Below are 13,891 nucleotides of genomic sequence, written 5' to 3'. Positions count from 1 at the left end.
GATACCTGGAGAAACGGACATTTTCTGACAAGATCTGGCATCTGGGGCTGGACCTTATTTATCTGGCATGGAGATGGTGATCTAACAACTGTGATTTCTTTGTGGTGATTTGGAAGACAAAATAAACGAATTTTGAACACGTCATTAAACATCACTACTTTTGACAAAATGGCTCCATATATACCAAATGATGCCGGAGATAGTAATATTATGCATTAGCTCAGTATCCCATAATCACCATAACAGTTACATACTCAGCCACCTGTCATCACCATAGAAATGTAACCAGCCATTCTTCTTCCAGTTCATTCTATGCATCTTCTGTGTTGTCAGTTCTGGAGAGGCGTTATCCCAAGGAAGTGCAGGACCTTTATGATGTCATGAGACGCTTTGCTCGTGTAGTGGGACCAAAAGAGCACGACAAGTTCATCGAGAGTCACACCTGTGAGTATTTAACCCTCTTTTCAACCATTCGATATAAAGAACTCTAGGATGCTGCTCTGTTACTAGACTCTCTAGTTTACCAGACTTCAGATGGCCTGGGATCAGTCTAGCCCTGTGTGGCTTTGTGGTTCAGTGAGTGTGTGCAGGGCAGCTAGATTTAGACGAACAAGCCCTCATGTCATTCAGCAGCACTCAGTCTGAGTTCAGTCTGTCCGCCCCAGTAGTCTGAATCAGCGAGGGTGAAAAGTTCAGCGCTCCATCTGCTCTGTTTCTCTCTGTCATCAACTGTTCACAGTGGAGTTTGAGCTGCGGAGGGAGATCCACAGACTGCAGGAGTACAGGAGCGAGGGAATACAGTCCTTCTGCGGTAAGATGCACCCCCAATCACAAGCATATAATAGGAGGTAGCATAAATCTGCCAAACTGCTATTTTTAAGGTTCTAAATGAAGTTTTGCAGGTGCCAAGGAGAAAAATCACTTTCATTTTATCATTATATACACTCACCGGCCACTATATTAGGTACACCTTACCAGTATCAGTTTCGACCCCTTTTGCCTTCAGAACTGCCTTTGTGGCATAGATTCAACAAGGTACTGGAAATATTCCTCAGAGATTTTGGTCCATATTGACATGATAGCATCACACAGTTGCTGCAGATTTGTCGGCTGCACATCCATGATGTGAATCTCCTATTTCACCACATCCAAAAGGTGCTCTATTGGATTCTGGTGACTGTGGAGTTCTGGTGACTGTGGAGGCCATTTGAGTACAGTGAACTCATTGTCATGTTTAAGAAACCAGTCTGAGATGAATCACGCTTTATGACATGGCGCGTTATCCTGCTGGAAGTAGCCATTAGTAGATGGGTACACTGTGGTCATAAAGGGATGGACATGGTCAACTACAATACTCAGGTAGGCTGTGACGTTGACACAATGCTCAGTTGGTACTAATGGGCCCAAAGTGTGCCAAGAAAATATCCCCCACTTTATTACACCACCAGCCTGAACCATTGATACAAGGCAGGATGGATCTGTGCTTTCATGTTGTTAATGCCAAATTCTGACCCTACCATCCGATGGTTGTGCGTGAAAATCCCAGTAGATCAACAGTTTCTGAAATACTCAGACCAGCTCATCTGGCACTAATAACCATGCCACTTTCAAAGTCACTTAAATCACCCATCTTTCCCATTCTGATGCTTGGTTTGGACTACAGCAAATCGTCTTAACCATGTCTACATCTCTAAATGCATTGATTGGCTAATTAGGAATTTGCGTTAACTTACAGGTTTACCTAATAAAGTGTCCGGTATGTTGTAGTCTCAACTCTTTTCACACAGTTAATAAAATAGTTGGTTCATGAATGCAGTTTTTTTTTAAACCTCCTCTGCTATGTTCTGATTGGTCAGATGTTATGATATGTCATGATTACTATGGTACACTATGCACTTACTCACTGTGCACTTAATTACAGAGTATATGAATTCAGTGTTGGTATTTTACTAACCAGAAATTCAAATCATTTCCCAAATGATGTTTTACGGTTGCCAGATTAGTGAAATAAATGGCCTAAAAGTACCTGCCACGAGTATAACCGCAATCACCATTGGGAGGCGGTATAATTATTTACATAGGTAAATTTTGCTTTCACAATCCAAAATAAAGTAATCCAGCATCAGTGCCTGATAGCTCCGCACCTTCCGCTATGTCAGCAAAGCTGTGGATGTTCATTGCGCGAAGTGTCCAACATTCTACACTTATTTTTAATGGTTAAATAAGTGCATTATCCGAGTATTTAAAGTTGACTTAATCTTTTTAGAATAAAATGAATATTTCAGTGTGAATGCACTACTTATGCTATTTATACTACAAACTGCAATAGAATAGTATGCGATTTAAGGGCCAATCACACCGAACTGCAAGCGCACAGCATGCAATGGCAAATACGCACACTCGAAACCATGGGGTAAAAAATTTCCCAAAATACACCAGCTACAATTTCAGGATCGCTGCACCCGGAAGTAAGGAGATCCCCAAATTTGTGTTTTTTGTCATTATTACGAATTTTTACAACAAACAAACAAACATGTTTTAACATATTCATAACTGCGTTTGTGTTTTACCGTCATGCTTTTATAAAAAAAAAACGCTAAAATAAAAACCGCTAAATTTTACTGTCTATAAGCTCTAATAATAACTCCTGTACAGCAGTCCCACAACATTCTGACACTCGATGACACTCGAATACGCTGTCAGAAAAGTCTAGTAGTTGGGAATGAGCTTTTTACAGTGTCTGCTATAATGTTAATGTTGTTTTTGGTGTGTTTATATAAATGATTATGGCCACTGTGTATATGCGCAGTACAGTTATGATCTTATTGCCACATTAGATCGTTATGAGAACATAATATATGCCTTCAGTGATTTCCTCAAGATAAATAGCAAAAATAACACAACTGGAATAACTACAGCAGTCGCGATCGTCTGATCTCATACAAAGAGCATAGAATCACTAAGAGGCGACACTCTGTTGTTGTTTGGGAAACAGCCACTAGATGCCGCTAGTATCACGTGGTGGCCATTTTGGAATGAAAATTTCAATAAAACAACAGCATATTAGTCTGTAAAATAAACTATTAACAGGGCTGATGATTGTCATAGTAAGTGCTGTATTGTCGTCTTTTAGTTTGTATCTCAGCTTTAATGCGATTTTTAAATAAATAATTAAAAAAACAAAGCAGCTGCTTGCCATCGTGACAGCAATGAGATCCAATGGACAGCTGACCGCTTTCACTCCAAAATGGTGGAATCACGGGGCTGTTCCTGGGCGCTGCTGTTGCAATGGAACGTTCTACTGAGTGTCGCCTCTCGGTCATTCTAAGCTTTTTGTCTCATATGAAGCAAGAGATCACATTGACATATGATGACGTATCACACTCGTTTTTAAGGGGGAAGGGGTAGGGGTACAAAAGTAGAATTGGGTTTGGGCCTTATACTTCATTGGCTTGTTTTTGTTTAAACATGGTGTTGCATAATTAAAATGATCCTCATCCATCCTGGCATTTCCGCTATGTTTCAGGAAAGATTACACTTCATACTACACAACCAAAGACCAAAAAAATTTAAAAACTAACAAAATTGGCATTTGTTTTATGCATTTTTAGTATTAAGTGCAATGAGAAAAAAAGTACTTTTTCGACAGCAGGTCCATTCAATTTAATTCAGTATTCAGAACAGTACAAGGTAACGAAATGAAATAAAATCTAAAAACATAAACCGTTATACAATATGTACAGTAATACAATAAAACACAACTTCTAGTAGTATTAATTATAAGCAACATGTGACTAGTATTGAGTTGAGAAGGTAATATTCACGTTGTTAGAAAATCCTTAAAGGTGCCATAGAATGGACATGTGGATATACCCAGGCATAGCTAAATAATAAGAGTTCATGGAAATGGCATATTGTGAGCCTCAGACATCAATTTCTTTGTCTCCAGTAAATCCTGTGGGTGTAAAATCCCCGTGGAAATCAGGCCAACAAACAAACTCTGATGATCCGTACAGAATCATTAATATGTACTCCCCAGGCAGTGTTTTATTGGCCACAATATTTACTAGCGAGATTACTACTACTAATTATAGTTTTCACCTTATTTTTACTTTATCTAAGCTTGTATTAAACATACTATGCATGTGGGTGTCTTGTTTTGAAAACGGGATCAGCCAGGTAGAGTAAAAAGGAGCAGTTTTGTGAAGCAGTAATGTTCACAGCTTGTTAGGATGCAAAATGCAGGATATACGGATTAAAAATGTACTCAGCACCACCTTGAAGATGTATAAGGTCTGTTTAACTCTTAACTTTTTTGTTAGTTTAAAGTATATGTTGTAAAATTTGCTGTGTATGTTTGTGATGAGGCAACAAACACACTTATACTGCGGAGTAAAAGTGCTTAATTGACATTTATAGATTGTTTCTTTTTTTACGTACCTAAGCCACAGACCTGCTATATAGAAATCAGAGAACAATTTAACATATTGAATCAATTCACTCTATGGCACTTTTACATTTTTACCAGTATTTAGAAAAGATCAATTTAAAATGTGAAATTATCCATAGAAATTACTAAATCAAGCTAAATTTTTTTGTGGATTGTAATTCCAAATCATATAGGGGCAGTTTAAATTAGAACACAGTCAAGAAGTGATGATTTGGGCAGAAACGAGCACTATTACATCTGAATATGGTCCATACACTCTGCCCTCGGCTTTTTGATAATGTTAGCCAGATCTCACATATAGAGATCTGTGTACATATCTGATTTGACACCTGTCATCTGGTCTGCAGGTGCTAAAGTCTATGAGCGAGTGAAACGCACACGAGAGGATGAGCGCAGGAAGAGGAACATGCTTTGTGACGTCCTGCAGTACATTCACGACACCCGCGCCTGCCAGCAGTGGCTGCACAAACAAGCTGCCATGTAAGATCTCTTCTTCACTCACTCGCAATACTGCTTCCTTTTTGTTAAACTGTTATATTACATGAGTCATGAATCCCCCTGCCTCAGTGCTGCTTAGTTTTCTGCACAGTTTGAAAAAATGATAAAAAAAGGGAGTGTCAACACAACATGGATGCAAACTCCTCATGTTTTCTCATCTTTTTTCAACTTTTTGAGATTAAATGGGTAGGGCTGGGCGATTTGGCCTAAAATCAAAATCTCGATTAATTGAACATTTTACCTAGATTATGATTAATGAACGATTATTTTATTATCATATTTTATCATATTATATAATATTATATTATATATACAGTTGAAGTCAGAATTATTAGCCCCCCTTTGAAATTTTTTTCTTTAAATATTTCCCAAATGATGTTTAACAGAGCAAGGAAATTTTCACAGTATGTCTGATAATATATTTTCTTCTGGAGAAAGTCTTATCTGTTTTATTTTGACTAGAATAAATACAGTTTTACATTTTTTTTTAAACCATTTTAAGGTCAAAATTATTAGCCCCTTTATGCAATTTTTTTTTCATAGTCTACAGAACAAACCATCGTTATACAATAACTTGCCTAGTTAGCCTAATTAACCTAGTTAAGCCTTTAAATGTCACTTTAAGCCAGGGGTGTCTAAACTTTTTGGGCCGAGGGCCAGATGCAAAAAAAAAAGAACGTTGTCCCGGGCCAAATTTTACATGCATGCATGCATATTAATGAATATTATCAGGCTATTTCTAAAGAGAATCGCAAAGCTGTCTTTTTCTCTTATAATTATTAAAAAAACTAAAGGCTGTTTTGCAGGAAAATAGGGTTGCAGTACTCAAGATTAATATAAGATTGGGTAAATTAGCATGATAACCCCTCCTTCATGTTTAACTTTTAACTCTTATTAGGCCACCGAGCTACGTTTCATGCACATAAAAAAATTGGCACACACGTCAAACATGCCAATACGTACAAAAAAGTCTCTTGGAGCAGCGAAATCTCAAATCCAACAGGAAGTCAGATGTTTTTAACTTCCTCTGCCGAAAAAGTGCAGTTTTTGCCATTTCCAGGCGTTGTATTTTAACTCCTTCTAGGAATTTTATCAGATCAACACTAAAATTGGGTATTGTCATCTAAATGCCTTGGTGACGTTAAATTGCGAAGATCTAGATTTTCGTCAAAGAGCGCGCCTGTGGCGGCCTCGTAAACTTTGGTGCTTCGCCATGAAACAGGTAGTTTTTATAACTTAGGCATGCATTGTCCGATCTGCCTCAAAATCCACGTTTGATAAGAGTCCTGACCTGAACAGGTTTACATGCCGAAATCCAGTTACAGTCAAAGCCCCACCTACTGGTAACAGGAAATAACATGTTTTACAGTGTAACAAACTCCTCCTACAAATTTGATCAGATTGATTCTAAGTTTTATCGGTATAATCCAAAGGCCTTTGTGATGTTAAATTGAGAAGATCTAGAGTTTTCGCCAAAGGGTGTGTCCGTGGCGGATTGACAAAGTTTAGTGGATAGCCATGGAGGAGGAAGTACTTGTAACTCAGCCCTACAATCGCCGATCTGCCTGAAAATTCGCATGTTCGATGAGATTCCTCTCCTGAAGACATCTACATGCCAATATTGAGTGACAGTCATAGCGCCACCTGCAGACAGATGGAGGTTTGGCATAAATCTGTGATTTTTCTCAGATTTTTTAATATATATCAGCTCAAATTATTATTGTCCACTGTTCTCTTTCATCCTAAGGCCTCCGGGTGGCAGTGAGCCTGGGTGCGAGGTACCTTTTATCGCTGCTTGCAGCTTTAATTCTTAGTTGGAGTTGTTTAGAGCCATTTGAAGCTAAATTTGTCTTTTATGATTTATTTTATTTCAAAACATGCAAACAAATGAACAAAATCTTACAGATCGCAAACTTTTAAATAGCCATCTTTACTCATAAGACTGTCATTCCATCATGGCGTTCTCCATAACTCACAATGATGATATTACTGCAATATTTTACTATTGCGTTGTCTATAATATTACCTTCATGTGCTGTTTTATCATCACGTGTGTGTGAGTGATGTTTCTTATTGTCTGCTGGTCCACAGAGGATTCTCATTAAGCTCTTGGCTCTTTATCTTACTGTTTGTTTGGGTTTTTGTAGCTTCCTGTAAGTATTGAGCTAAGGCATACCAAGTGAACAATGAATCAGTTTATATTTGATTTGGCTAAAAAGCCCAAGAGCTGCAGCCAGTCTTTCAGAAGTGTTTGTTGAGCTGTTGACTAACTGTGTGTGTGTTTGTTTGGCAGTGACGCTGGAATCGCGCCTGTGGTCAGCACTATCAGCACCTCAGGTACAGTGCTGTTGATTTCTTGCATTTTTCACACTGTGTGTCCTGTCCTCCTCTCTCTTTTGTGATGTGCGCTTCAGCCGTGAAGCCGCAGGCTCAAACACATTCGGCTGTAAATACCGGCTACAAAAAAGCCAGCCACTCACACAGCTCGCATGCATTTCAGTGTTTTGTGCTTTCAGATTTTGGCTGCTTTTGTCACTTCACTGCACAACTAGGGCGTATTTGAATACATATAAATCTGATTGCAGTCTTTGGCTGTGATCCGATGAGTCATTTTGGATTTGACTGATATTGATATTTTTAAAAGGATTTATTACAGTTTTATTTTTGTTTATCTACCATTAATTAATGTTTAAATCAGTTTATGGTTATAATTTATGAAAAATAGGACATTTCATTTTGATGTAATTTTCACAGTAATACACAAATTAGAAGTGCTCAAATAACTCAAATAATAAATAAGTTTGTATGCAGGTTTATTTTTATCAGCAATTTTTAGGGTTTTTTTTGTGTGTTTACGTTTATGTTTAACTTATGTTTTTAATTGTTTTACATCAAGTTTATTATAAGATTAATTTTATAGACAGATTCTAATGAAAATAAAAACAGAATCTTACAGTGTCCAGATTGAACTCATTTATAAAAATAAAAATAATTTTGTTATATATATATATATATTATAACATACAGTATATATTTATAATATTTTTAAATATTAAATAAATTAAATTTTAAATTACAGTTGAAGTCAGATTTATTAGCCCCCAATTTCGGTTTAACAGAGAGAAGATTTTTCAACAAATTTCTAAACACAATAGTTTTAATAACTCATCTCTATTAACTGATTAACTTTATCTTTGCCATGATGACAGTAAATAATATTTTACTAGATATTTTTCAAGACACTTCTATACAGCTTAAAGTGACATTTAAAGGCTTAACTAGGTTAATTGGGTTAACTAGGCAGGTTAGGGTAATTAGGCAAGTTATTATATAATGATGGTTTGTTCTGTAGACTATCGAAAAAATATACATATGAATTGAATATTCTAAGCATATATTATATTAATAATATAATAAATTGTATTTATTATTTAAATTAGTAATATATCAAATTTTATATATATGTGTGTGTGTGTGCGTGCGTGCGTGCGTGTGTGTGTGTATATATATATATATATATATATATATATATATATATATTTATGTATATGTCTCTGTTTCTTGATGCATTTATTGCCAAGCACTTTTAGCAAATGGTTCTTATAAAATATAATTAAATGCGATTTAAATTAAATTTTTTACATTGTTTCCAGCAACAATACTTTTATCATTATTGTTATTAGTTTTATTCATTCTTATTATCAATATGGATGATGAATGTGTTTTAATAAATTCAGTACAGCTTTCAATATTCCGTAGTTAAATCATTGTAATGCAGAGCCCATTGGTGCTTTATTTTTTTATTAATTTTTTTTGCACATTTGCACCAGACAAGTCTGTGTCAAGTCATGAGTGTTTTGCTTTTTCTGAATGCTACCTTAATGTATAAGTAGCTAAAAGTCGCTCATTCAGAGGAGGGAACCGGCGGATATGAAACAACGTTAATCATAAGACAAAAATTTAAACACAAAACAAAAGTCTTCATCTGGAGCTTTTTCACGAGACGCAACACTTGTAAACACTCGCTCCATCGGGCTCTCCACACTGCCCACGCTCGTCACCGCTACCAAGCCGACCAATCAAAGAGCTTGTGCTACGCGTCATTGCGACATGCATTTACATTTTTTTAAGAGGTGCGCGTCAGCATCGATGCCAACCACGGCAAGGGCTATGTGACCGCTCAAAGGCTGCACCAAACTATAGACATGCGCTTGGCACAGAAGTATAAATTACCCTTATGTCCTCTGAGCACTAACCGTTCCTTTGTATAATAAGCACTTGTGTGTATTGCCTCTTCTTGTTGAATCACTGAATGCCTCCTCAATTGTAAGTTGCTTTGGACAAAAGAGTCTGCTAAATAATTTAAATGTAAATAATTTGTTGATTTTGCTAATGTGAAGTGTGTCTGTTGTGATTGTCAGGCAGAAGAAGTGCTCCTCCACTAAACCTCACAGGCCTGCCAGGCACAGAGAAGCTCAACGAGAGAGAGAAAGAGGTTTGCTAAATCGCTTATTCTGAACACATTCAGCCTCGTTCATTGCTGTGGTATAATGGCTGTTAATCGCTGTTCTCCTGGTGTCGCTCAGCTGTGTCAGGTGGTGCGACTGGTGCCCGGGGCGTATCTGGAGTACAAACAAGCCCTGCTGAACGAGTGCCGGCGGCAGGGGGGACTGAGACTCGCACAGGCCCGATCGCTCATCAAGATCGACGTCAACAAGACACGCAAGATCTATGATTTCCTTATCAAAGAGGGCTACATCAATAAGGCTTAGCGCTGATTGAAGAGCTGATGATAGATGGAGGACTGTAAGTGGACTCGTTCTGTGTTGGTTATTAATTCCTGACAGGTTTGATGTTAAAAAAGACTGATTTGGTTGCGCAAGACAGACTTGTGGTGTGGAGAATCTGATTGTTGCGCAGCTCTAATATTAAAAGAGTAGTTTTTTTTATTCGTCTACATGCCTTTGATGTTGATTCATTTTTGTCTGATCAATTGTGCGATGAATATCATAAAGTGTTTAAAAACATGACTGCATTACATTTCACTCCAATTATTTTTTGTTTCTTAAAGAAAATTAAACCTGCTTTATTTCGGGACTATGAAATGTATTGTGACACTGTTTTCATGTCATTGTGTTTAATATAATATAATGTACTATGATATAATATAATATAACATAATATAATATACTATAATATAATATAACATAACATAACATAACATAATATAATATAATGTAATATGTAATATCTATTATATACACTCATTAGGTTATGGAAATATTCCTCAGAGATTTTGCTCCATATTGACATGATAGCATCACGCAGTTGCTGCAGAATTGTCGGCTGCACATCTATGATGCGAATCTCCCGTTCCACCACATCCCAAAGGTGCTCTATTGGATTTAGTTCTGGTGACTGTGGAGGCCATTTGAGCACAGTGAACTCATTGTCATGTTCAAAAATCCAGTCTGAGATGATTCGCGCTTTGACATGGCGAGTTATCCTGCTAGAAGTCTGGAGTAACAATACTCAGATAGGCTGTGGCATTGACACGATGCTCAGTTGGTACTAATGGGCCCAAAGTGTACTAAGAAAATATCCCCACACCATTACACCACAATCACCAGCCTGAACCACTGATACAAGGCAGGATGGATTCATGCTTTCATGTTGTTGATGCCAAATTCTGACCCTACCATCCAAATGTCGCTGCAGAAATTGAGACTCATCAGACCAGGCAACTTTTGATGTCCAATTTTGGTGAGTCTGTGTAAATTGTAGCCTCAGTTTCCTGTTCTTAGCTAACAGGAGTGGCACCCAGTGAGGTCTTCTGCTGCTGTAGCCCATCTGCCTCAAGGTTGAAGATGATGTTCAGACATGCTCTTCTGCATACCTCTGTTGTAACGAGTGGTTATTTGAGTTACTGATGCCTTTCTATCAGCTGGAACCAGTCTGGCCATTCTCCTCCGGCATCAACAAGGCATTGGCGCCCACAGAACTGCCGCTCACTGGATATTTTCTCTTTTTCGGACCATTCTCTGTAAACCCTAGAGATGGTTGTGTGTGAAAATCCCAGTAGATCAGCAGTTTCTGAAATACTCAGGCCAGGCTGTCTTGCAACAACCATGCCACATTCAAAGTCACTTAAATCACATTTCTTCCTTATTCTGATGCTCGGTTTGAACTGCAGCAGATCATCCTGATCATATGTGTGATCATATATGTATAATTTTTTTATTATTTTATTATTTTATTAACTTAGAATTATAACATTACACGTCAAAGACTAAATTTTGTATTATAAAATGACAGTAATTTAATGCAATATGTGTATTAGATGTACTTTTAGGACAAAATAGTATATTGTAATACTACTAATATTAAAAACAATTTTTTCATACATTGTAAAATCACTGATATTTAAACAGTACTATGTAAACTAAAAGACAAAACTAGCGAAAATGTCTCAAATTAATGAACATACATTTAAAAAAAAAATACAAATACATTTAAACCATTAAGAAAAATACCAAAAGTATCTCAATAGCATTAATTTGGAGTAACTAAAAATAACACTAAAAAGTTACACATTACATACATCATCTTCCTAATACATCATCCTCCTAAGGTCAGTCACCATAAATTAATTTATATATATATATATATATATATATATATATATATATATATATATATATATATAATTTATTTATTTATTTATTTTATATATTTTTTATTTTATATGTTTTATACTAATTTGAGTATATATATATATATATATATATATATATATATATATATATATATATATATATATATATATATAATTTTTTATATGTTTTTATAGTAATTTCAGTAATATTATTGAATAATATGCAAACACTTAAATGATTTATGAACAACTCAGTTTACAAAGAAATATTTTATGTGTTTTAGTAGATAAATGAGAGACATACCAAACAAGTGGTTCTAATTGGATTTGCATTGCAATCCTTAAATAAAAAATTATTTTTTTTTTATTTCACATGTTCAGTTTTTAGTTACTTTACTCTCAAAATCATTCTGCTCTCAAAAAAAGATTCAGAGAAAAAAAAGATTCTGTCTGGGCATGCCGATAACCATTAAAGTGCTTCACATTGGTGCCGAAATCGTAATCGGTTGACCCCTAATTGTTTGCCATTTTGTCAGGAATATTGTCAGTGTACAAACCTAGAATGTCATGTTATAATGTCCCTGACCCGTAGAGCAGTCTGCGTGTGAGCAAACAGCCTCTGAATGGCAGCAGAGCAGAGAGAGATGGCAGATTCTGCTGCCACTGTCTGTGTGGGAGTCAGATCTGCTGTTCTGCATGCTCATTCCCTCATCAAACCACACAGCCGCTGTTTAAATGAGATCTGAAGCCTCCTCATGCACTCCATTATCACCCACGGTTCATACAGTCAGCTGCAGTTTAGTTCATTTCCTTCCGTAAAAGGGATAATTTGCTTGCTTAATGGGGACCGAAGCTTTCGACTTCAAAAGTGCAAGAAATCAACATAAAAGTGGTCCATAATGAAGTTTTAAATTCCGACTAGATCAGCTATAAAAGCACAAACACATTTACTATTTTTCTACAAATGTGTCAAAATCCAGTCCTTTTTTCATTTTCACTTAAGAACATACTGCTGAAGTCAGAATTATTAGCCCTCCTGAATTATTAGCCTCCTGTGTATATATTTTTTTTCCAATTTCTGTTTAATGGAAAGGTTTTTTTAAAAAACCATAATAGTTTTAAATAATTTCTAATAACCGATTTCTTTTATCTTTGCTATGATGACAAAAAATAATATTTTACTAGATACTAGTTATCAGGGACTAGTGTATTCAGTTTTAAGTGCCATTTAAAGGCTTAACTAGGCTAATTAGGCAAGTCGTTGTATAACGATGGTTTGTTCTGTATATAATTAAAAATATCTACATTTTTATTTATTTTTTTTTAAATAAAAACTGCTTTTATTCTGGCTGAAATAAAACAAATAAGACTTTCTCCAGAAGACAAAATATTATAGGAAATACTGTGAAAAATTCCTTGCTCTGTTAAACATCATTTGGGAAATATTTGAAAAAGAAATAAAAATTCACAGGAGGGCGAATAATTTTAACTTCAGCTGTACAGTAAATATGGTACAACCAATGTCCTTACTATACAAGGATGGACCATACATCGAGGTTTTCTAGGAAGTACTGATGTTATACTACAGTAGATTGTATTTTTACCAAAAGAAACTCAAAACCCTACATCCCACCCCACTCATCAAACACAGAATATATTGTTTGTAGAAGGCTGATAAAAACATAAAACACATGATGGACGAATAACATTGAGTTGTTACTTGGGATTGTTCAGTAGTCAAGTAGGCAATAAGTAACTAAGGTATAAGCAGTGTTGGGTAAGTTACTTAAAGTAATAGATCACTAATTACTGATTACTACTGAAAATTATAATTTAATGTAAAAAGTAATCAGATTACTAGTTACTTTACTTTGAAGTTACTTTTATAACATATAAAAAATACAAAAAATTCAATAAACTGCAGCTCTTTCTGTAATTTAATATTCACTGAAAAACATTATAATGGGTTTAACACCACAGCTTGACAAATTCAAAAGATTTAAAGAGATCACCACATGTTCCAAACCTACACTGTAATAAATCCCAGAATTTCACAACATGTTACTGTAATTTTTCACAGTAAATTACATTAGTGTCACTTTACAGAATTTAACTGCTAAATTTTACGTTTTCAGAATTTTATTATGAAATTAAGGCTGACATCACCATTACAGCAAATTACTGTAAAAATTGCTGTCTTTTGCACGTTAGTTATGGGAATTCCAAACACTATTAATACTTTGTTCAACATAGAAATTGATGCGCGTTAACTTTTAGTTACTGCTAGT

At 35.7% G+C, this 13,891-nt stretch overlaps 1 protein-coding gene across 1 annotated transcript in view; it reads left to right on the top strand.

Moving 5' to 3' along the window:
• tada2a (transcriptional adaptor 2A) overlaps nucleotides 1-9,903 on the top strand; it is a 34,870-nt gene extending 24,967 nt beyond the window's left edge. The window contains exons 10-15 of the mRNA XM_056474273.1: nucleotides 334-444; nucleotides 740-811; nucleotides 4,798-4,930; nucleotides 7,242-7,285; nucleotides 9,370-9,443; nucleotides 9,535-9,903. Of these exons, the coding sequence (XP_056330248.1) occupies nucleotides 334-444; nucleotides 740-811; nucleotides 4,798-4,930; nucleotides 7,242-7,285; nucleotides 9,370-9,443; nucleotides 9,535-9,720 (620 nt within the window). The 3' untranslated portion in view covers nucleotides 9,721-9,903. The remainder of the gene's footprint in view (nucleotides 1-333; nucleotides 445-739; nucleotides 812-4,797; nucleotides 4,931-7,241; nucleotides 7,286-9,369; nucleotides 9,444-9,534) is intronic.
• Nucleotides 9,904-13,891: the final 3,988 nt, after the last annotated feature.

The sequence above is a fragment of the Danio aesculapii genome, chromosome 15, assembly GCF_903798145.1.
Source record: "Danio aesculapii chromosome 15, fDanAes4.1, whole genome shotgun sequence".
NCBI classification, from domain to species: domain Eukaryota; kingdom Metazoa; phylum Chordata; class Actinopteri; order Cypriniformes; family Danionidae; genus Danio; species Danio aesculapii.
This window is presented reverse-complemented; position numbering and strand designations above follow the sequence as displayed.